The sequence below is a fragment of the Tiliqua scincoides genome, chromosome 1 (genome assembly GCF_035046505.1).
Source record: "Tiliqua scincoides isolate rTilSci1 chromosome 1, rTilSci1.hap2, whole genome shotgun sequence".
Lineage (NCBI taxonomy): Eukaryota > Metazoa > Chordata > Lepidosauria > Squamata > Scincidae > Tiliqua > Tiliqua scincoides.
Window position 1 is genome coordinate 256706426 of NC_089821.1, and position 23191 is coordinate 256729616.

General features: G+C 42.7%; 2 protein-coding genes across 5 annotated transcripts in view; both read right to left on the reverse strand.

The window, feature by feature from the left end:
- Positions 1–4826, reverse strand: part of TRAF5 (TNF receptor associated factor 5) — a 52670-nt gene extending 47844 nt beyond the window's left edge. Inside the window, exon 1 of the mRNA XM_066621676.1 lies at positions 4722–4826. The gene's annotated coding sequence lies outside the window, so the exon portion shown is untranslated. The remainder of the gene's footprint in view (positions 1–4721) is intronic.
- A 5388-nt stretch (positions 4827–10214) lies between these two features.
- Positions 10215–23191, reverse strand: part of RCOR3 (REST corepressor 3) — a 31526-nt gene continuing 18549 nt past the window's right edge. For 3 of the 4 annotated variants that reach the window (XM_066621893.1, XM_066621900.1, XM_066621909.1), the window contains 5 exons: positions 22038–22256; positions 18663–18740; positions 17486–17543; positions 13595–13833; positions 10215–13123 (listed from right to left, as the gene is read on the reverse strand). In XM_066621893.1, the coding sequence (XP_066477990.1) occupies positions 12779–13123; positions 13595–13833; positions 17486–17543; positions 18663–18740; positions 22038–22256 (939 nt within the window). In that variant the 3' untranslated portion in view covers positions 10215–12778. The remainder of the gene's footprint in view (positions 13124–13594; positions 13834–17485; positions 17544–18662; positions 18741–22037; positions 22257–23191) is intronic. The other variant, XM_066621916.1, reaches the window with a different exon arrangement.

Genomic DNA, 23191 nt, shown 5'->3' on the forward strand with positions numbered 1-23191 from the left:
CTTCTTCAAATATGTTAGAAGCAGGAAACCCACCAGAGAAGCGGTTGGCCCTCTGGATGGTGAGGAAAGGGGAAATAAAAGGAGACTTAGAGATGGCAGAGAAATTGAATGAGTTATTTGCATCTGTCTTCACGGCAGAAGAGCTCGGGCAGATACCGCTGCCTGAACAGCCCCTGCTGAGCAAGGAATTGTCAGATAGAGGTTGAAAGAGAAGATGTTTCAGACCTCACTGATAAATTAAATTAAAAATAAATTAAAGATAAACAAAATGCCACAGTCAGTGAATTAGAGGGCAGGTCCTCTCCTGGATTAGGAACTGGTTGAGGTACAGGAAGCAGAGAGTGGGTGTCAATGGGCAATTTTCACAATGGAGAGAGGTGGAAAGTGGAGTGCCCCAAGGATCTGTCCTGGGACCTGTACTTTTCAACCTGCTCATAAATGACCTGGAGGCAGAGCTAAGCAACGAGGTGGCCAAGTCTGCAGATGACACCAAACTTTTCCGAGTGGTGAAGACCAGAAGAGACTGTGAAGAGCTCCAGAAGGATCTTTCCTAACTGGGAGACTGGGCAGCAAAATGGCAGATGCATTTCAATGTAAGTAAGTGTAAAGTCATGCACATTGGGGCAAAGAATCAAAACTTTACATATAGGCTAATGGGTTCTGAGCTATCTGACAGATCAGGAGATCTTGGGGTCCTTGTGGACAGCTCGATGAAAGTGTCAACCCAATGTGCGGTGGCAGTGAAGAGGGCTAATTCCATGCTTGGGATCATTAGGAAAGGCATTGAGAGTAAGGGCGCAATCCTAACCTCTTATGTCAGCGCTTTCCACTACTGACATAAAGGCAATGCAGCTCTGAAGTACGGGAACAAACATTCCCTTACTTTGAGGAGGCCTCTGTGAGTGACACCAAACTGCAGGATGCAGCACATGTCCCATTGGTACCCCTATGCCAGTGCTGGAAAGCACTGACATAAGGGGTTAGGATTGCACCCTTAGACAGCTAATATTGTAATGCCGTTGTACAAATCAATAGTAAGGCCACACTTGGAGTGTTGCGAGCAGTTCTGGTCACCACATCTCAAAAAGGATATAGTGGAGATGGAAAAGGTGCAGAAGAGAGCAACCAAAATGATTACTGGGCTGGGGCACCTTCCCTATGAGGAAAGGCTAAAGCGTTTGGGCCTCTTCAGTCTAGAAAAGAGGTGCCTGAGGGGGGACATGATTGAGACACACAAAATAATGGACAAGAGTAGATAGAGAGATGCTCTTTTCCCTCTCACATAACACCAGAACCAGGGGACATCCATGAAAGCTGAGTGTTGGGAGAGTTAGGACAGACAGAAGAAAATATTTCTTTTCCAGTGCGTAATTAGTTTGTAGAACTCTTTGCATCTGAAGTAGTGATGGCATCTTGCCTGGATACCTTTAAGAGGGGATTGGACAAATTTCTGGAGGAAAAGTTCATTACAGGTTACATAGTAGGTATGTGCAAGCTCTTTGTTTCAGAAGCAGGCTGCCTCTGATTGCCCCCAGATGCAGGGGAGGGCACCGGGACACAGACTGTGTCTGTTGTCTTGTGTGCTCCCTTGGACATTTGGTGGACCACTGTGAGATACAGGAAGCTGGACTAGATGGGCCTTTGGCCTAATCCAGCAGGGCTCTTCTTATGTTCGTAAGCCCCTAAGGTCAGCCACTGCCATAGTAATGGCAGCAAACACACCAGGAGGTGTGTTAAATGTTAAAGCAAATGTTAACAAAGGTGTGTTCATATGTTAAAGCAGCATCAATCTTAACCACTAGGAAAGCAAAGCCAAGAGTGCCTGCCTGAGATTACCTCCCCCCCAAGTGAGAAGTCTCCAAGGACAGCAATAGCAAGAATACCAGATAACAGGAGAGATAACTGTAATATTGTGTTTCCTCAGCATGTTTCTTAGTTGACTATCACAACAGTTAGCGGACAATCAACTTTGAACTGAATTGCACAAACCATTATAAGCAGGTTTGGGGATCATTTATGTCAGGGGGCCATTTGTAGCCCTCAGGGATCCCCAATCCGGCCTACAGGGAGCTCCCAGTCTCCAATGAAACTCTGGCCCTTTGGAGACTGTTGGAGCCCGTGACTGTGCTTTATGTTGGAGGTGTGTGTTCAGAGTTGTGTGCTCAGGCTGGAGGTGTGGGCTCAGGAGTTATTTATATCCCCCTTTCACTTTTCTGGCAAAAGCAAATCCATAATTGTTCCACACGCATCAATTAATGTCTCCATATGTTTTCTGCTTTTTCCTGGGCATATTTAATGCCGTCAGTGCCTCTGAACAACTAATGTCTCCATGCGTTTCTGGCTTGGCCTGCATGTTTTCACTGTGCAAGGGGTGTGTGGCAAACAGCTCATAGTTCTCATGTGGTTCTACATACTTGTATTAAACTTCTCATGTGTATTGTAAATAAGTTCAGTAAAATTCATTCATGTAAGTTCAGTCTCTAATGTATTCACTTATGTAAATTTATTCAAATTTGAAATGTAAATTAACTTTTCCCCCCAGCAATTTTTTTTCTCGACAATGTTAGAGAGATTATGTGGCCCTGTTGCCAAAATGTTTGCCCACCCCCAATTTATGTTAAAGGTGGAATAAAAGCATAACAAAACATCAACCACCATAAACAGGCATATTTGAGCATGTCATCTTGGAAGCACAGGGCTGCACCTACTTTGGCTAGTCCGAAGGAGGGCTGAATATCCAAAGTAGGTGCAGCCACACTTAGCACGGTCTCCTTGGATCTTTTTTTTTTTTTTTGGTATATCACCATGAGGACTTTTCAAGGAATACAGACTAAGAACTAATAATGTGCAGAACACCAAACTATAGTTCAAATGAGCTTCATGCTCATGACTGGACTGGAAAAGAAGTTCACATTTTTTTTTATTGGTTCACCACACCCGTGTATTAGTCATAATAAAAACCACTGACACTCACAAGCTTCCTAGCATGGCCACCTGAAGGCAATTCTCCCCATACATACAAGTCTGCTCTTTGCTAAGCACAGTAGGTGGCATTTCATTTTCAAGAAGCAACTCCTGCCATGTGCAGGAGCAGGACAACAGCCAAATCTTCTCTCTGAGCCCAAGGATTCCCATGATATTAACTCCATATATGCAAAAAATATTGGTAGCTCAGTACAGCTGAAAGGGTGTGAAGCAGTCTTCAGGAAGTGCTTGCTGCAACCCCAGAGTCTCCATGTCTTTCCTGAGACCCCTATACAATTCATGCAAAATATCAGCACCACATAAAGTGAGTCCTCCTTTATTGCATTTCCAGCTTTCTCCATAAGGATGACTGCTGAAGCAGTGTATTGACCTCCTCCCTATCTCCCCAGCACTTTTCAATCTCAAGAAGGGCGCACAAGTTGGGCATCTCTTATCTGAAGTGCTTGGTACCCAAAGTGTTTTGGATATCGGATGTTTTCCTGTTTTGGAACACTTGCATATACATAATGAGAAATCTTGGGGATGGGTCCTAAATCTAAGCACAAAATTCCTTTATGTTTCTCACACCTTTTATACATAGCCTGAAAGTAATGTTATACATTTAATAATTTTGTGCATAAAACAAAGTTTGTGCATGGAACACAGTTTGTGATTTTATTTCTTTAGGTCAAATTTTTTTTAAAAAGTCATTTTGGTGCTCAAAAAAGTTCCATATCTCAGAATATTGTGTATTTTGGAACTCCACATAAGGGATACTCAACCTTTATTTGTACCCACCTTTTCCCAATCACTGTAATTTTATCTTCTTACTGAATTTGTAGCAAAAGTAGTTCAATTCTCTATAGCAGCGGTGACCAAACATGCTTAAGATAAGAGCTACAGATGATACACTTCAGATGGTTAAGAGCTGCAATATCTAAGAAGTTCTTACATTCTTAATTTATTCAATATGAACACTAAACATGTTTTATTCTGCTGGACTCAGTTTATACCCAGTAAACAATTATAAAGCTTGACAACTTCTTATTTACCTTTTATACTAATTGCAATGCAAAAAGGAGCTCAGCCCACAAATTTCCAAGAGTCACACGTTATATGTCAAAAAGCTGCTTGTGGCTCCTGAGCCACATTTGGCCACCCCCCCCCATACCATCCCACCTCATGGGGAATAACCCATGACAAGTAAACTAGTGGCAGCTGTTGCATATTCTCTAGCACAGTGTTTCTCAAGGTTTGTCCTCTTCACATGGTCCACCTATTGGAAGTACCACAGGACGTTCTTGGAGATGACATCATTGCCAGTTATTTCTGAGTTGGGAGGCCCAGTGAGAGGCTCAGGGTGGGCTTTTTGGAGCACGGAGAAGCATGCTTTCCCACTGCTGTTTGTCACATCGCAGTCCTAGTCTGGTGTCCAGGGGTCCTGCGAGTACCGCCAGACGCCACCTCAAGTGCCACTGGTGGTACCTGTGCCAGTGGTCGAGCAACACAGCTGGAGCCTGTCAAAAGGGAGAGCTTGGAGGATGCGCTCTGCCCAGTCAAAGCACGCTTCCCTGGTAGTAAGTTTCACTGCACTCAGCAAGACACATTTCCCACAGAAACGCGCAGGGGAGAAGCGCGGCAGAACCGCGGGACCTCTGCTGCCCAGCTGAGGCACACGAACTCTGGTAAGCAGCTGGCAAACCATCGCTACGAGCACCTCTACTCAGAGAAGAGACGCTGAACTGAATGGGACTTACCCGCAGGAAGGTGCGCGGGGGGCCAAGGCGCACTGGGCAGCAGCTGCAGCGAAGCGCTTGGAGGCGGACCCGCCTGGAGCCCCCGGAGGCAGAGCCCGCTTCCCGCCCTCGCCGCCCCAGCGCAGCGGCTGCGGAGGCGCACGTGGCCAGCAGCCCGGGGACCGTAGGAGGGGGGGCTGCGAGCGTCCTCCTCGCCGGCGGGCAGGCGCCGTCCAGCCTTTGGGGCCGAGCCCCGCCTCTCCTTTCCCCGCGTGGGCGCCGGAGGTGCGGCTGCGCGCCCCAGCCCTGCCCTGCCCTGCCCTGGGCACGCTGCAGGACCCCGGAGTCAGCGGCGCTTCCGCAGCGGCTGCCTGGGCGCGCTCTTGGCCAGGGGAAGGTTGCGAGGGAGCCGCGCGCGCGCTCCCGCCTCCGCTTGCCGGGAAAGGGGCGCAGCGCGGGGCTGGAGCAGCTTCCCAAGCAAGCCCCAGCCGGGCGGAGCAAAGTTTTCCTGCCGAGACTTAAAAGGCAGCGCTCGGCTTCCCAGCCGGGCACTCCCCCTGACCGCCGCCTTCGGTTTCCCTGCAGCGGCAGCAGCCGCCTCCCTTCCTTGGGATCCTCCCCTGCTCGGTCGTTGCATCACACTGGTCTTCCCAAGCGTTGCTAGACTGAGAAGGCTCCAGTCCTCAAGGAGACTGGCCTGTGCCGGTCTACTCAGAAGTAAGACCCATGATAGTCAATGACATTTACTCTCAGGTAAGCGTGGCTAGGATTGCAGCTTTCCTCTCTCACGGATCGCAGTGGTCCCCACATTTTTTAGCACAGGGACCCACTTCTTAAAATGACACTCCCTCAGGACCCACCTGGGTTTACCAGACTTTGAAAAAAAGGAAATCTAGAAAGAAATATTTGTGAGTGATAATAACCAGAAAAAAATATGCTCAAACATTTATTTCCCTGTATTGACACCTGCTTGCAAATTCCAGAGACTGAGCTCTCCGCAGGGCAATTAGCAGCTACAGTCTCTGATTTTTGAATCCTCTCAGGGCTTGAGGCAATCAATTATCATTCCAGCACCTTTTGGTGACCCACCAAAAATCAGGTCACAACCCACCAGTGGGTCCTGACCCACAGTTTAGGAACCACTGGTGTAGCAGTTTTTGCAAGCCAGCCTCCTGCATACTCCTTTTCAGGAGTCCAGTGCACCCAAGAAGGTGTACAGTGGGAGAGTAATTATTACTAGGAATATTAATTCCCTCTTTATTCAGTGGAGCCTCTTCCTAGATAAGCATCCATGGATTTACAGCCTGATCCATCAAGAGGGCAGAGCCTTTAGCAAGCTCAGTGTGTTTTAGTAAGACTCAAACTGCAATCTGATACACTCTTGGGAGTAAGCCCCGCCAACTTTAATGGCCCCTACTCCCAAGTAAAAATGTATAGAATTTTCCTGTAAATCTAGTATTTGTCCCATATATAGAATGTCCGAGGGTTAAAGCAATGATTTACGTAAGTAGCACTTTTCTTATGCATCCTTTAAGAATGGTGATGGCCTTATATCGGTGTTCATAGTACTGGGTTCTCTGTACTCTTTGGAAGAAGGGATGCATGAGCAACATTAAACACTACAAAGTTCCTATATGAGTGGTTCTCAAACATTTCAGCATCGGGACCCACCTTAAAAAAAAGTTTCACTTTACCAGCTGCTCAAGTCTCTGTGGCTATAATGGTGATTGGGCAGCAGTGCTCCCCCCAAATAGCAGGTTGTTTAACTCTTGATGCACATAGCCTAGTCTACTCTGTCAGTTTTGTGAACCACCAATTATTGGCTATGGACCCACAGTTTGGGAAACACTGTCCTACAGCCCAGTTCTGCACTCCTGGCGCTCAGGGCTGCAGTGGCACTGAAAATGGCTACTGCTGCATCCTGCACACGTTGTTGGCAGTGTTGGCAGTTCCTTGGGGGAAGGGGACTTTCATCCCCTTCCCCCGTATAGCCCTGCAATGGGGCTACTCAATTCTATGTCAACCCAAGGATTGGTATAGAATTTTCAGCCTCTGTGTCGGGCCAGCAGCCTGAAACGGAAGCTCTGGATCTGGTGGAACTTTGCTTCACTGGTCCCGCCTCCCTCCCGTCCCACTCCCTCTCCCTGCCCTGGAACACCTCCTTCCCACCTCCCCCATGCTCTCACCTACCTCTCTGCTGCCCGGCGGTCTGTGCGACCTTAGTGCTGGACTAGCACCCGCACTAGGGCTCATAAAAGTGCCTTATGGCACCTTTGCGACAGTGCACACCAGCAATGTGCTGGTGAGCACTGTATAGGATTGGGCCTCTATACCATTAGCAATTAACATTGCATGTGTGTAAATTATCTGTAGGAAGGTAATGCCTCTTCGTAATTGGGGACCACTTCCAAAATACAGGTAGTCCTTAGCTTGTGGATGTCCTCACTTATGGATGGCTGTGTCCATACTTTAACAGAGGAACAGTCTGGCCTTGTGGTTTCACACCTGCTATTGGCCACGTTGGTACAGATGCTGTCCATCCAGCCTTGTGCTCTCATGTAGCTGTGAAAGCTCTGTTCTGACTTCCAGGCAAATGTCTGGAATGGAAGGTGGACTTACTGGACGTGTGAGGACATAAAAGCATCTATGTGTATCTATACATGTGTAGCCATTATAGAACAGGGATTTCTTTTAGCAATGAAATGTGGAGTGGTGGGGAAACAATGGCAGAGGGGAAGAAGAGAGAGAACAATTCATATTTTGATTTTCAAAGGCTAGTTTGTAGCATAAACTCCATAGACCAAACTTCAGTGCTTAGCCTGTTTGATAGAAAGCTAGAATCAAAGTTGCTGCTATTACTTGCTCCAACTGATATGAACCACGTTTCAGATTTGAAGATGTCAGGTACACAGGCTTAAGTGTACTTGCCTGAAAGTAAGCCCATTGAACTGAGTGGGACTGGCTTCTGAGTAAACGTGGTAGTCGGCTGAAGGTGAAATCCAAGTTAGACAATTGACTCAAGCAGCAAGCTACTATTAATGCTGAAGACTGATGAAAGTCTGTGGTTGTCTTATCTAACTCAAAGGAAAATCCCTTTCTGGTCTCTACTTTCATTAGAATCTTAAGTGTGAAAGCAGTATCAAAATCCTTGAGATGATTTCTGGGAAAATGAAAGAAGAGACACCAAGTTTCCACTCTGCCATTCTAGCTAGCTGTCATCTCTGTTGTGGCTGAAGATGGGAAAAGAAGTGAACAAAGACATATGACCTGCCCTCCATTTGTCATACCAGTTCTTCTGGTTAGCTGCATGTAGGTTTCTGGGCAGTTCTCCTTTGGTCTCCTTGGACTAAGTTTGTAGAAGATAACATCCATAAATGCTTGCATTACCTAAACCCTTGACAAATATGCAGTATTTGAAAGAAGGAGTGATAGAGGGGCCAGTTGCATTCTGCTTCTGTTCACACGTTGCACTCTTAATGAGAAACCACACATAAGCTGCATGACCACGCCACTATGGAATCCTTGACGATGAAGCAGTGTTCTTCCAGTGGTGCTCTCTACAGGTAGTGAAGAATACTTGAAGTATTTACCAGCCCTCGCTCCTGCCTCCCTTAGTAAACAAAGTGATTTTGTTGAGAACCATCAGGAAAAATCAGTCTCACCAGAGGAAAAGGAAGGAAAGAGCTGGCCAAAAATCTGCTGTCTCCCTAGCAAGGAATTGATTTTGCCAAGGATGAGAGGGCAACACTCTGGGCCAAACTACACATTACAATTAATGTGCATGCTTGCCCCTTTTTGTTGCTGTTAAAAATAGCACATGGAAGGGGAGAACACAAAATCCAAAGCAAAACTGTGGGAGGGGAGAGAGTAAGGGGATTTCTATAACTTGCCCGTCCATAGTTTTGTTGCAGATAAAATTCTCCCATTTTTTTTTACAACACAAAACCTAAGGTTTGCATATACCCTTGTGTAGTTCAGACCTTACTGAGCTTCAAATCAGGAACATCTTGCCTCTGCCATGAATTCACACTCCTCAGCTTTAGGTCCGCAGATGCAATTAAAAACTTATTTGCCTTGCAGGGGTTGTACGCAATATTCCTGCTAAGCAGTCTGTACCACTGTGCATACCCCTCCACAGGCTCCACAGCAGCTCCTTGTTGTTTCTGGACACAGTGATGATGTCAAATGTCATCACTGGACTTCTCAGAATATTGGGCTCTGAACTGTGGTGAGCTCAGCTTTGGAGGACTTTGAGCTACACAGCTTAAAGGGAACAGTAGTTGTAATGATGCAAGATAATACACGCAAATGCTTTTAACACTTCAAAGGATTACGTATGTTAAGTGGAGCACAAAGGGCTCTTCAGCCATCACTGACAGTGGAGATAGTTGATAGATGCTCAGAATACTGGTTAAGGGGTAGAGCACATGATGAGCAAAATCTCTACCTAAGCAATAACCACTGACAATCAGTGATGGTACCCGGCTAGCAAACTAATCATCTCCCTAAACATAAAGCAGTTCGTTGCATTTATATCCTATTCCAAACAGGCAAGAAATTTGCTTTTCTGTGATTATTCATCAAATCAGTTTTACTAGAGTTCAGAGCCACAATGATTGTTGCTAGCAAAATTCAATTCCTGCCTGCCCTCCTAGTACTTCTATTGGTAATAGGCATATAACACAGAACTGCTTGTGCAACTGCCCCAATACCACATTGCATATTGTGTTGGCAACCTTTAGTCTCGAAAGACTATGGTATTGTGCTCTGACAATAACTCCCAACTCACCAGCATTTATCTGAATCAAGCAACGCTTCCTACAAAAGGCCACCCTCCACAGCTAGCTGAAGTTCATGTGAAATATATTCTGTAATGCATCAGCTTGCAAACTGATTTGTACACCATTCACAGAGGAGTGTATTGGAATACATTAACTGTCGTTGTACTAGGGGCGTAGGGCAACTAGGCATCCTGCCTGAAATGATGTAGGCAACCTTCAGTCTCGAAAGACTATGGTATCGCGCTCTGAAAACAAAATTATAAAATTGGGGCCCAGTCCTATCTAACTTTGAGCACTGATGCAGCCAAGGCAATAGGGCATGCACTGCATCCTATGGTGGGGTTAGGCATTCAAGGAGGGCTCAGGGTACATTACCTCAGGGCTGCATCACTGCTGGAAAGCTGGTTAGATTTCGTCCTCAGTGCTCTAAAGCTACAGAGTATTTATTGTGTCTCAAATCTTTGCAAAATGTAAGTTGTATTTAACTCTTACTTTCTAATATTCAAAATAAACCTAACTGGAAGCAATGTTTTTATAATCTGGATGTTTAAGTATGCCTCTGTTAACATTTGTTTAAGTATGTTTAAGTATACCTCTGTTTACATCTGACCAAACCCCAAAAAACGTTGACTATTTCCCAAAGTCTTTTTGTTTCTCTGTGGAAATAAACCGCTGAAGAAATCCCGTAGATTTTTGGAATGTATTATTTAGTAATAGTATGCAAAAGGGTATTCAACCACAAACACCACAAGATCAATTTCCTCCACAATTTGTTCTACCAATGCTTTAGCCTAGAAGTACTTTCCCCAAATATACATCTTGGCCTTTAAAATGGCCATTTCATATAAAAGTTTTTATATTTCTTTATTGTAACTGAAAAACTGTACATAAAAAGGAGCTGTAAAGTTACATATCTCAAAACCAATGTAAGAAATATTTTTCTCTGCCCAACTTAAAGGGAGTGCAAACATTTTACATTTCATAAAGTGACAAAAAGAAACCAAAATGAACAAATTGCATTTTTGTAGCAACGGTACAAAGTCAAGCTGGATTTTTTTAATGGTATAGCAAAAAAGAAAACCTCTTTCAAATGAAAAAATCATATAATTTTATTTCTAATTTTTAAAAAAATATAAATGAATTTAGAAGAGAATCACAGTATACGGGCCCTAAACATTTTTAAACCATTACAAGGTACATAAAAATAGACACAGATTCCTCGGAAACTTTAATTCTTTGATTAAGCAGCAAGCATATCACTCTTCCAGGCAAAAACACTGCTTAACACAACAACCCCCTACCCAAAACAGGACGGGCAAGCTGTATGCACATAATCTGAGAAGCACACAATTTTTAAAAAGGACAACATTTTGCTATGTACATATTCAGTACTACAAATGCTAAACATTTCATTACTGTGTGGAATAGCGTATGTAAAGCAATATTACACTACATACCTATCTCACCCAAACGCACAAGTGCCCAGTTACTGTTTTGATAGTCTAAGATTGCCATCTGCACAGCAGCACCCACCCTTCTGTATACTGAAGTTCTAGCAACAATAGACAAGACAAAGTTAGCAAAAAAGGACAATACAGTCACTGGGAGATCTGATCTAGATATTTAAATACTGAAAATGCATTGTTAGCCATTTGGTATTTAGGATTATGCCAAAATGCACACACAGGAATTTGATATGCTGGAAGAACCAAACTACAGGTTAATATTGATTCCAGAACCAAAACTCAAAAATAATAAAGTACCAACAGTTCTAATAATTGACAATGCTGCTTTCCTTCCTTTGAAAAGCCAGTATTTAAAATCCAACATTATGTTAGGAGCACAGATATAGTATGAAAAGAGACCTATGGAAGAAATGTTTGTACTGAATTTATAAAACAAAAGAAAACAATTTAAATGCGATAAAAAAAGAGTGAGAAAATATAAAGTTAATCGATAATCCTCGATTATCGATTATCCTTGAAAAGTTAATCTAAAAGTGTTGACATGTGAGCTATAAAATGCAGGACAGAAGAGATTGGTACAACTTTGCTGCACGCAGAGGACATCCTAAACCTTAAACTTTGAACATTAAATACCGTTGCTTCAGTAAGAAATAGGGTAGTCAGCAGGGTCAGTTAAGAAGAAATGCACACTTTAGTGAAAACAGATTTTTAGTAGCTCAGCATTTTTTGCCCAAAACTGAGAAGCAAGACAATACAGAGCTGCACTACTGTTTCCTAATTGATTAATAAAGCATGATTTAGTATCTGCTTTAATACAGTTAAAATGGGAAAAAAATGCACTGGCAAGGAATACAAAGAAATGGTACCAAAGACTCTGAAGTACCTGAGTACCAAAGACTCAGAAACCTAAGAAGGAAAAGGTGGCAAGTAAAGACATTTTAAAACGTTTGATTGTTTCATATTGCCCCTGTATAGATGTAATTCAGGAGGGCACTCCCTGCTAACTTATTGCCAGAACTTGGACAACAGAATTAAATGTCAAGTAAAAAGCAGTACTACAAAGATTTAAAAAAAATGAATAATAACTTTATTAGCCACATTACAACAGAGGTGGTGTTAGTTTTGTTTTTAAAATAAAGCAAAGATGCTGGCTCATCCACCTCCTACCACAGATTCTGCACAAGCAAGACATACTTCCAGTATCTGTAGACCACATACATAAGTACTAATTATTTTGTACCTTAGCTTTGCAAATCTTCAAGACAACTTTTCAAACAGATATACTGAAAATGTTACCTGAAGAAGTGCAGTTTATAAAGAAATCTAGGAAATACAAGCCATAAAATGTTTGAAGTGTTATCTCTATCAAAATCTGTATTACAGGTTTGTTATTAATGTTTGTGCTCCTAACATAGGAAAATGTAAAAAGAATTCCCAAAATATGACAGGCTTGAACTGAATGAAACTCCTATACCCTCCAGGTGCTTTGTTTCCATGAACTCATATAGCTGAATTTAAAGAATCTAAAAAAATAAATAAGAGTAAAAACCAGTTGAAGTCCTAGTGCATTGAATTTTTTTTTTTTTAGTTAGCTATGTAAAAACGCTGACTTTGTAGACATGGTCTTTGTTGCAACAATCTACTGCACTGAAGTTTTGCAAGTACTGGTGACCATTTACATGTTTCAGCTAGGTTTCCAACCTTGTTCTTTTGTGTAAGATTGCCTCAGTACTGTGGAAGGCTTGCTCCCCACCTCCCGCTTCATTATCTGAGGAAAAATAGACACTGATACAATTTTGTATGTAAGTTACCATAGTTCTGCCCTATTTCTTTAGTGCAGAGGGGACTGTGATTCTGTCTGGATTCCAATAAGCGATGGTGGCTGTGGGCCGCCAGTGGAGGATAATGCTGGTCTTGGGTTTAGACGAGGAGGCATGGAATTAGCTGGGCGGATGAGTGGTGGAGGGGGCTGGTTTAGGGTTGGCCTTGGCTGAATAAATCGAGCCTGCTGCTGAAGTGGTGGAGGCTGACGATGGAGAGCTGGAGCAGCCGGAAGCGTTGGACGAAGTAATGGAGGAGGCTGGTTCAGAGTTGTTACGGGGATTGCTGGTGTTGGAATAGGCATCTGGGCAGGTGGAGAAGACCCTACACACTGAGGAGTCTGTGGGATCTGGGCCTATAAACAAAGTGATACAAATATGTAAAAGCAGCCATTCTGTCATTTCATACAATTGGGGTTGTCACTGTCTCCAGAATATGGGGAGCACAATTAATAAATCCATATTTGGTAGCTATGAAATCTCCTTTGAAAGCAACCATTTCTAAGCACTTTAATAATAGAAGAGACAAAATTATCAGTATAAAAAAGAAAAAATACACTTAAACATTCAGGATTATGCAATCAGTCCATACGTTAAGTCTGGAAATAGAGACAGGCAGCCCGGTTCTTAAAATTTTCTGCTAACACAAGCCCCATTGAACTGAATGGGACATGGCCAGTAGACTGCTCTAAGTACCAGAATGGAAAAGGCTTCCACAGCTGGAGATTCAGCATTCCACTTCAAGTTAAACATTACATTTTATGCTATGAAGTTTAATGCCATTCCTGAACTCATGCTTATTCAACATCCGGTACACAAAAACACACCTCATCTTCTTCATCAGTGCTCTTTCCTGATGGCACATTAGTATTTTTTGTGTCCTCCCCTAAAGCAGAAGCATCACCATTAGAAGCCAGGGTTCCTTGTTCTGCTTCCCACTCCTGCAATACCTCCTCTAAGTTAAACCGACGCCTGTAGTTTACAAAGAAGTTCTTCACTTGACCAACAGTCTTGTTGCCAATTACATCAGCAATAGCTTGAAAATCTTTACCATACTTGCGGACACCTAAAAAGGCAAAGTAAATACACCTATGAAGGTTCAAATCAATAAGCAAAACTCTGTATGATGTATATATGCATAGGTGCCCCCTAGGGACAGCAGATAAAGACCAATTCTGAAAACTAGAGTGGTGCTTCTGTAAAGATCTGCCATAATTCAAGAAGCATTATTCACTGTGTAGCAGTGGCTATGGCAATTTTATTCATCTGAGCTTTAATATTGTTACTGATAATTTACTTACTATGGCTTGGATTGAGAGAAAATTGTCTATAGTTCCATATTCCCAAAGGAGCTTTATCTCCTCAAATAGTAGTTCTCTATCCACAAGGTATATTACTTTTGTAACTGAAGAGACCATCAGAAGCAAGACTGATATGGTAAAGGAAGTCTACTGCTAAAAGGAAAACAGCCCTTTGGTGTTTCTTAGTACTTTGGATCCCAGCCTACATATTTTATCCATTACATCATTCCTGTGGTTGAAAGCCAATTTTGAGCAAGCACTGTAAAATAAAATGTTTCTATGTGCTTATTTAATGGAATTATTACCTAGTTTGCACATCTGTTACTATCACTAATGTATCACTGCTGGTCATTCCTTCCTTCCATTTGAAACATGAGTTGGATCAATGGACTACGGCCTTGGCTACAAAAAAGGTCTAGATTTATGACAGGCAGCATACACCAATATCAGTTTCTGCAAGCAGCTTCTCAGCCAATAGTTTACAGAAGAACCAAGTATCTCACATATTTGTTACAAATATTTGGATAAAAAGCCTCAAAAGAAAAGCTCAAGTTCTAATTATAGTTACTAACAGTAATTTAAAAAGTCTGAGCCCACTATTTTTGCATAAGGCTCAGGTTTTTTGCAGGAAACAGCAAGTTTAAATACATATGTATCTTCTGAAAATCTATTTACTTTAGTCTCTATTCGTAGACATGTCAGTAACTTGTTGTTTTTGAAGCACATCCAAAGTATTGCTGCTGATCTCCAAATGCTCAATTCTGGTTTAAGTAAAAATGGATACAAGTTATTTGTGTCAATTAACGAGAAATTATACAAACAAGAAGTGGTGAAATGAAGCAGATTCTGTGACTACTACAGAATATATAAACAGAAATATCTGAATCTCATTATTAACTGAAAACAGCTGAACTGGGGAGTTCACCAAGAGACACATTAAACAACTGATGGGTTAACTATATTTATTCAGAGATAAATTCCATGATGTTCAGTAGGTCTTACTTCCAGGTGAATGAGCATAAGATAGCAGCCTGAGGGCCCAATCCTATCCAACTTTCCAGCTCCGGTGTAGCCATAATGCAGCCCCGTCGTAAGGAAACACATGTTCCCATACCTTAAGAGGGCCCCTGTGACTGCCCCTCTACCACAAGATGCAGCACACACCCCACTGGCACAACTGCACCAGCACTGGAAAATTAGATATGATTGGGCCCTGAGTTAAATAGGGTTGTATTCTAATAGAACACACATAGAAGATCCTGCAAGTGAATTTTTTCACCTACTCCCCACAGCAGCCACCTGTGGTCTGCCAAAATCCACTACTATGGGTCTAAGGGAAAACCACTTCTCTGGAGTAGGATGCCATGGAGCACAATAGGTTTAGGGGGGGGGGGAGAAATCAGCAAAAATCCCGCCCCCAAAAATAAATGTTTTCCATTTGTGATAAATCAACTAGAATACACTCAGGTTTCCAAATAATCACTGCTGTAACAGAATCATCTTATTGCAGTGAACTGCCATGCAAATGAGAGTATCCAACCTCACTTCTAAGGTGCCAGATAAGACTCTCCCTTTTCAGGAATCTAATTCTTCTTGTGGTACCTTTCTACTAATGACTTATCAAAGAAAGGTAATAGAGGGGGTATCATGGTTTCAGTTAACCATGGATTGGGTATGCACAGCCCCTCCACAAGTGCCTCTCCAGAGATGAAGGGAACCCAGCTCAGAAGACCCTGCAGAGGCAAGGGGAGCAGAACTCTCCTTGCGTCTGGAGGGCAAGGGGGCATCCTTGGTTATCTGCCATTTCATTTAACCACTGGGGGGGGGGGGTTCCAGAACAGAACCCATGAAGATACAGGGCACACCTGAATGAAAAAAATATTGAACATACCTGTCAGATTCCATAAAATAATTGATGAATTTTAGTAAACAAGGGTGAGTGCATATGTTTTGGAATTTGAAAAATTCATAAAACTAACAACTTTAAACATGCAAATACTGTTCATCCAAGGCACAAGGATTCATCCAAGGATTTTTTGTGCCTTCTTAGTTGTCTTACTGAAGACACATTAGCAGTGCAATCCTATGTATGTCTATTCAGAAGGGCTATTCTGAAAGTAAGTTCTGTTTGGCTCTTAAAAAAAAAAGCTTAAGGAAAACAATTTAATACTGCTCAAAAGTTACATACCATGCTAACACTTCACTTCCATATAACCTCCACCTGAATTGAGGCAATCTTTGTATCCTGGGTCAAGCTTTTTTTCTCCCCTCATCAAGAAAGTTGCTACCAGGGAGCTCAGCCAGCTTGCATTTGTGTAAAGAAAAGGTGTGATTTTTCTTCATGACAACACACGTGCTCAGGCAGCAGCAACTTTCCTGAGGAGGGGAGACAAAAGCTTGTCCCAGGATACAATGATTGCCTCAATTCAGGAGGAGATTATGTGGAGAAGTAATGTGGCCATGATAGCATAACTTTTGAGCAGTATTAAATTGTTTTCCTTAAGTCTTCTTTTTTTAAACAGCCAAACAGAACTTATTTTCAGAATAGCCCTCGTAAGTTCCATTGTGTTCAGTAGGGTATACCTCCAGGAAAGTGTGTACAGGATTTTAGCCAAATTCTGTTACAGCATCAAAGTGCATTTAAAAGTAAGAAAGCTGAAGAATTTTAAGAAGGGTTTCTAATCTAAAATGTAGGAAATGTGCATGTTGCTTTTTCATTAGCATAGCTTGGGGTGAGGGTTGATACCTCATTACTTATGTGAAAACAAATACTGTTTTAGTATGGCTAGCTGCTTTTGCTGAACTGTTCTTATCTGATAAGGAAAATAGTTCTTGCTGAAAACAGACTAGATGATGTGCTTACTTACACCAGCTGTATGCAAAGATCTGTTGGCATGGTTGTACTGTTACATATGGCAAGGAGTGACAACACCGTTACATAATTTCCCACTTAAATTGATTCCTGTCCTGTATATAATACTGATGGTTCTACTTTCCATCCTGTATCTAATAGTAGTCTCCAATCCTAGTAAGGGAGAGTCAGATAGCTATTTGCTTGCTTCTTTGTAAGTACTTTTAGGATTGAAGGATCTAGAGCAGTGAGGACAGATTAGGTCTAATTATTTATCTATTTTAGAAACTTTCTGTTATGACCCTGGTTTTACTAAAGTGAATCTATACACAATTTTGTATATTAAACGGCATTATTTCTCTGGTATACTTGCCAACTTCAGCTTTAAATCATCCCTACTAATTAAAGATTTATTTAATTTCTTTTCATCACACTTTAAGCTGTCATACCATGTTAGCCATATGTTCTTTTAGAAGAAAAAATAAGGCTACATATCTATTTTTCTAAAACTTTCCCAGATCACAAGCCATTTCCACATTAAGAAGATATCAGTGGTGTCAACGTACCTTGTACTGCAAGAAGTTGTTCTTCTGTTGTCCAACGGGCATTGATTTTTTGACTTGACTATAAAAAAAGAGAAATGACATACATCAAACAAACATCACCACTCCACTGGCTCCCTGTATGTTTCTGGACACAATTTAAAGTGCTGGTAATGATCTAAAAAACTCTTAATGGTAGGGCCTAAATATTTGAAGGACATTCTTTCTACACATGTATCTGCCCATCCAATAAGAACTTCCAGGAAAGTTCTGTTGTGGGCTTCACCTCTGCTGGGGAACGGTACTTAAGGTAACCTGTGACAGAGAATATTCCATTATGGAACTCACTCTTTGAAATTGCCTTCCAATGAATGTTAGCTGGTGTTTCAGAGTCAAGACATTTCTATTTTGCCTAGCCTTTCAGTGACTGGCTTTTGATGAATTGCTCTTTCTAGCTCTGTAGCACTGCTAATTGCTCATTTTTGTTTTATTTGCTTGAACAGTTTAATTATTTTAATATATTTGCTGTATTCAGTGTTGTTTTGTTATTGAATTTTAATGAATTGAGAACCACCTTTGAACTTTCCCTGAAGGATATATATTTTCTAAATTAAAATATCAGGAGCAATCCTCTCAAAATCCTGCTAGTTAATGACTGGAAGTCAAGTTGAAGGATGTTTCCAACAGGATACTAAAAATGCCTTTGAACCTCTTACACTATTTTGAAATATTGTTACTATGAGACAAAGTGTATGAGAAGGCTACATTGAACTCAAAAATGCATTCATACCAATAAAGATAACATATTCCGTCTTAATGACTAAGCAAAAAACCAGCACATGCGAAAGTCACCCTGTTCCAATGGCTTATAAACTTTAAGTCAGTGGTTCCCAACTTTAACATGGTCACGGTGCGCTACAGTTACTGAGTCATGTTGTAGCAGTGCCATTGCCCGGCTCTTCCACGCACTGCCATCTTGAATTGTGTGAGATTCTGCGCAATCTTGTATGCTTCAAGATAGCAGTGCCCACATGAGTTGGTAAGAAGAGGCCACCAGGGACATCCCACGGTGACCCTGTAAGTTTGGTGTGGTGCCCACATAGTTTGATCACCACTGCCAAACTAGTGCCACCACTGCCTTAAGCTATTTCGCTTCCAGCACAGCAAATACAATATCGAACATTCATCTGTACTGACTTACCTCAGGAGGTTTGAATTCTTCTATCCCACCTTCAATTTTCTGCTTAAGTGCACTGTTTACTTGTTTAGCATTCTGAACCTTGCCCAAACAACAATAAAATCACAAATCCAAATTAGTTTACATAAAGCAGGACATGTACCTGTTTTGTTAAAGGACTGGGCTGCAATCCTATACACCAATATTTCTCAAGTTTATTCTCTGCTGTACCACTTCACATGGTCCACCTATTCAAAGTACCACTGGAAGTAACTGGCAATGACATCATTGCCAGTTACTCCTGGGTTAGGAGGCCAGATGCAATGCAACAAACACCAGTAGAAGTTCAGGGTGGACACGAGGGCTATTTCAAACACAGGCAAGATTGTTTTGTAGCTCTGCCTCCCAAGCCGAGCCTCCTACCACTGTTTGTTGTGTTGGCGCTTCTGATCTCACTGCCAGCAGCAGGTGTCCAGGGGTCACCACCAGATACCACCTCAAGTACCATTGGTTGAGAAACACCGCTTTACACACTTTCCTGGGAGTAAGCTTCATTGAACACAATAGGACTTACTTCTGAGTAAACCAGGTTAGCAAATGATCATGTTGTAGGTCAGCTGGGAAGCCAAACTGAGCTTTTTGTGTACACAAAACCACCTCTGAAAAGCTAGCACTTGACCTTGTTTCCACATGCTTGGATACTTATGATCAGTGTAACTGAACACTCTCATGAGAGTTTGAGCCTCTTGGATCCCGTGCTGCTTACCCTAGGCTGAGCATCTGCCTAGATCAGTGGAGGTATTTTGGAAGCCAAACATCCTAGGTTCTGGTTATTAAGGGACAAGGAAACAGCATCTTAACGATGACCATAGTATACATGTGCCCACTTGATCAAGCTGCACATATAATGGGTGGAATCCAAACCTTCAGTGCAGTGGCACTCTGACACTGAAAGTTCCTTCCATTCAGGGGAGGAGCTTCTGATGGCAGAGTGCCACTACACTAAAGGTGTAGGATGCTGCCCAATGCTAACAGATACAAAGACTAGACCCACAAACACCCAATTTAAAAACTCCTAAAGGAACATAAGATGTAGTTAAATTATATATGAAGTCACATTTTACAAAACTTATAAAGTAAATTTAATTATACTAAAGCCAACCCACAGACTACCGTATTTTTCGCTCCATAAGACGCACTTTTTCCCCCCAAAAAAGTGGGGGGAAAAGTGCGTGCGTCTTATGGAGCGAATACTGCAAAAAAAACAACAACAAATCTCCGCCCCTGGCTCCGCCCCCTGCCCACTCTGCTCGGCTCCGCTTCCCAGGAAACTGTGGGTGGCGTGGCAGTCTCGCTCAGACGCGCGCGTCTACTCAGAAGTAAGTCTCAGCATCACTGGGGCTCACTCCCAGGAAAGCGTGGGTGGGGTGGCAGTCTTGCTGAGCAAGCCCGCGCGTCTACTCAGAAGTAAGTCTCAGAGTCACTGGGGCTCACTCCCAGGAAAGCGTGGGTGGGGTGGCAGTCTCGCTGCCCAATCCTGTGCATGCCTACTCTGAAGTAAGTCCCATTAGAGTCAGGGGGGCTTACTCCCATGAAAGCCTCTCTCCGCCCCCCAAGCCTGGAGCATCACAGCTTCTCTCTTCCCCCCCCAAGCCTAGAGCATCACATACTCTTCCCTCCCCCCAAGCCTAGAGCATCACAACTTCTCTACAACACATTCCCCCCTCTCTCACACACACAGGCTGCCCCCTTCACTTACACACACAGATGCTCTGCCCCCCCCCACTTACACAGCAGGGGAGGGGCACTTTCACTCACCTCATCCAGCATCTGAATGTAAGCCCCATCACAAAGAAAAAACTGTCTCCTTGGTCAGAATGCCAGTGTTTGCTTATTGCACAAGCCCCAGGTAAGGCTTGGTTCTCACCATAAATCCAGAGGTTTGTTGTGTCTTGAGAATTCAAGTTGTGGTTGGACTTTTCACTTGTTCATTTGTATTGGAATCACGGAAGAACTGGCGAGGAGGTAGATGTGGTGTCAGCAGTGGCCCTTTAAGGGTAAGGCCTGGGCATCCAGCAGTGTGCTGCACAGCTGCAGCCACTGGAAGGCAATAGGGTCCTCAGGGATATAAGGAGTACCAGAGGCAGAAAGGGTTTGTGGGTTTTGAAGGCGTGCAGGTTGGAGAGGAGACTGACTGGGTTTATTGAATTTGGAATCTGACTGTGGATTGTGACTGGACTTGGATACCCTGATGGATTTGACTGACCTACCTGGAACCTGACCTTGTACTGTAATTTGGCTTATTGGCTCTGGACTCTGATTTGGCAACTCTGATTGATGGGACTGATTTACTTGGCATCTGTGGACTGGAACTGGACTCACTTTTGCTTGCTGCACTGGTGAGTTGCACAAGGGGGACTGATCAGCCTTAAGCGGGCATGAGGTCCAGTGGTTTGGAATTTGGCAGAACATCATTGTAGCAGAAAGATAATGTGATCCCCTATTTGAGTGCACCTGCTTTTGTGAGCTTCATAAATTCTGACTCTAGCAATGATGAGTTCTTGGGGGTTTCCAGAAAACTAGAGTACTCAAACCTTTAAGTCTCTCCATTTGTTAATGACAGTGATAATGGTTCTTAATGCCACTGTTGACTGCTGTTCACTTTACATGGTTCAAATGTTGTTCTGTTATAGCTTATTAAATATTTTATTACACTATTTGGTTCAGAATATTTTTTCCCTTGTTTTCCTCCTTTAAAAACGAGGTGTGTCTTATGGTCAGGTGTGTCTTATGGAGCGAAAAATACAGTATATGGGGCTGACCAACAAATTCACCAAAATCAAAGTGTAATTTTTCAGAATTGCTTTAGCAGACAAGAGTCTTAGTAATCAGGATAGAGCAGTGATTCACAAACTGTGGGTCAGGACCCATTAAGTGGATTGCGAGTTGATTTCAGGTGGGTTCCCATTCATTTCATTATTTTATTTTCAATATTTTAGACTTGATGCTACCATGGTAAGTGACTGCATTTGGGGAAACGTTATAGATCTGTACTTTTAACAGGCTACTCTGTGTACGTTTTTAACAATGATAATCAGTTGGGCTTACTCCTGGGTAAGTGTGTGTAGGATTGCAGCCTAGGATTGTTAAAAATTTTCCTGCTTGATGTCACTTCTGATCATGACATCACTTCCGGTGGGTCCTGACATACTGCCATTCTAAAAAGTGGGTCCCAGTACTAAAAAGTTTGAGAACCACTGGGATAGAACAGAGGTAAAGTCAATTTACAATTGCACTTTAGTAGAGATTTCTGTTTAACAATATTGCATCTACCCAAGCACTCAGAATGAGTCAAGAGATAAAAATAAAAGTGAAATGCATGATGGATCTCTGAAATACCTGTCGCTTCAGTGAAATCAACTCCATATCCAGTTGCCTAAGAAGCGTGTTGGCTGCATTGGGGCTACAGGACACTGCTACAACATCTTCTTGAGTGAGGTACATGCCTTTGGGGGGACGGCATTTTGAACGCTGGGAGTGATGACGATGTTGTAAACTCTGATACTCTCTTCTACCCAATCCTATTTTGCTGGACTGAATAGGGTGTTCATTACTTCCCTGCAATTTTCACAAAAATTTGGAAAAATTTAATACTTTTTTTTACAATTTTGCCAATACCAGATATAAATTCAATATGCTATAAACTACAAGTGTTTGTGTGTGTGTGCATGTATTTATTTATTTACAAATTTATATCCCGCTTTATCTTCCAAATGGGCATTCACAGTGCCTATATATCTATATACAGACACATACTGTGTGTGTAGACATACACACTATACTATAATGATAAAATTATTTACAGGTGTGCATCCCTTAGCGATGTTCTGGCTAACTCTGGGATCGCATATACGATGACCGCATGTGATCACATGTTCGTTGGGGGCGCACACCCCCACCCTCCGAGTGGGAGAGGAGCTCTGTTCTCCTTACCTCCGGAGGGCTGTCTGAGCCTTCCAGAGGCAGCACAAGTCTGCACGCTGCCTCTGCAAGGCTCAGACTGAGGGAAATCGCGTCTCTCATGCGATTTCCAGCTTTCTCCATGAAACCAGAAGTTGCGTGAGAGATGTGATTTTCCTCAGTCTGAGCCTTGCAGAGGCAGCACTTAGATGTGCACTGCCTCTGGGAGGCTCAGACAACCTTCCGGAAGGGAGGGGAGCCTTCCCTTCCCTCTGAAAGGCCCGCATTGTGTCAAGCGCTGCTTGACAACAGGGATTGACGACAGGCAGTCCCAATCCCCATTATTAAGTGGCACACAACTGTATTTATTTAGCATCATTAACATACATGGCATTTTACAACAGAAGACAAGTCTCTGTCCCAAGGGTATCACAATCTAAAATAGACATCAGGGAGCCAACAGAGAAAGCAGAGAGGACTGGTGCTATTGGAAGCTTCCCTGACCTTCAGAAGGCCTTCTAAGGGCTCTGGAAGACCAAAAATTGCAACTTCATGTTTTTGACTAAAAAATTTTGGTCAAAACGTTTTCTGGC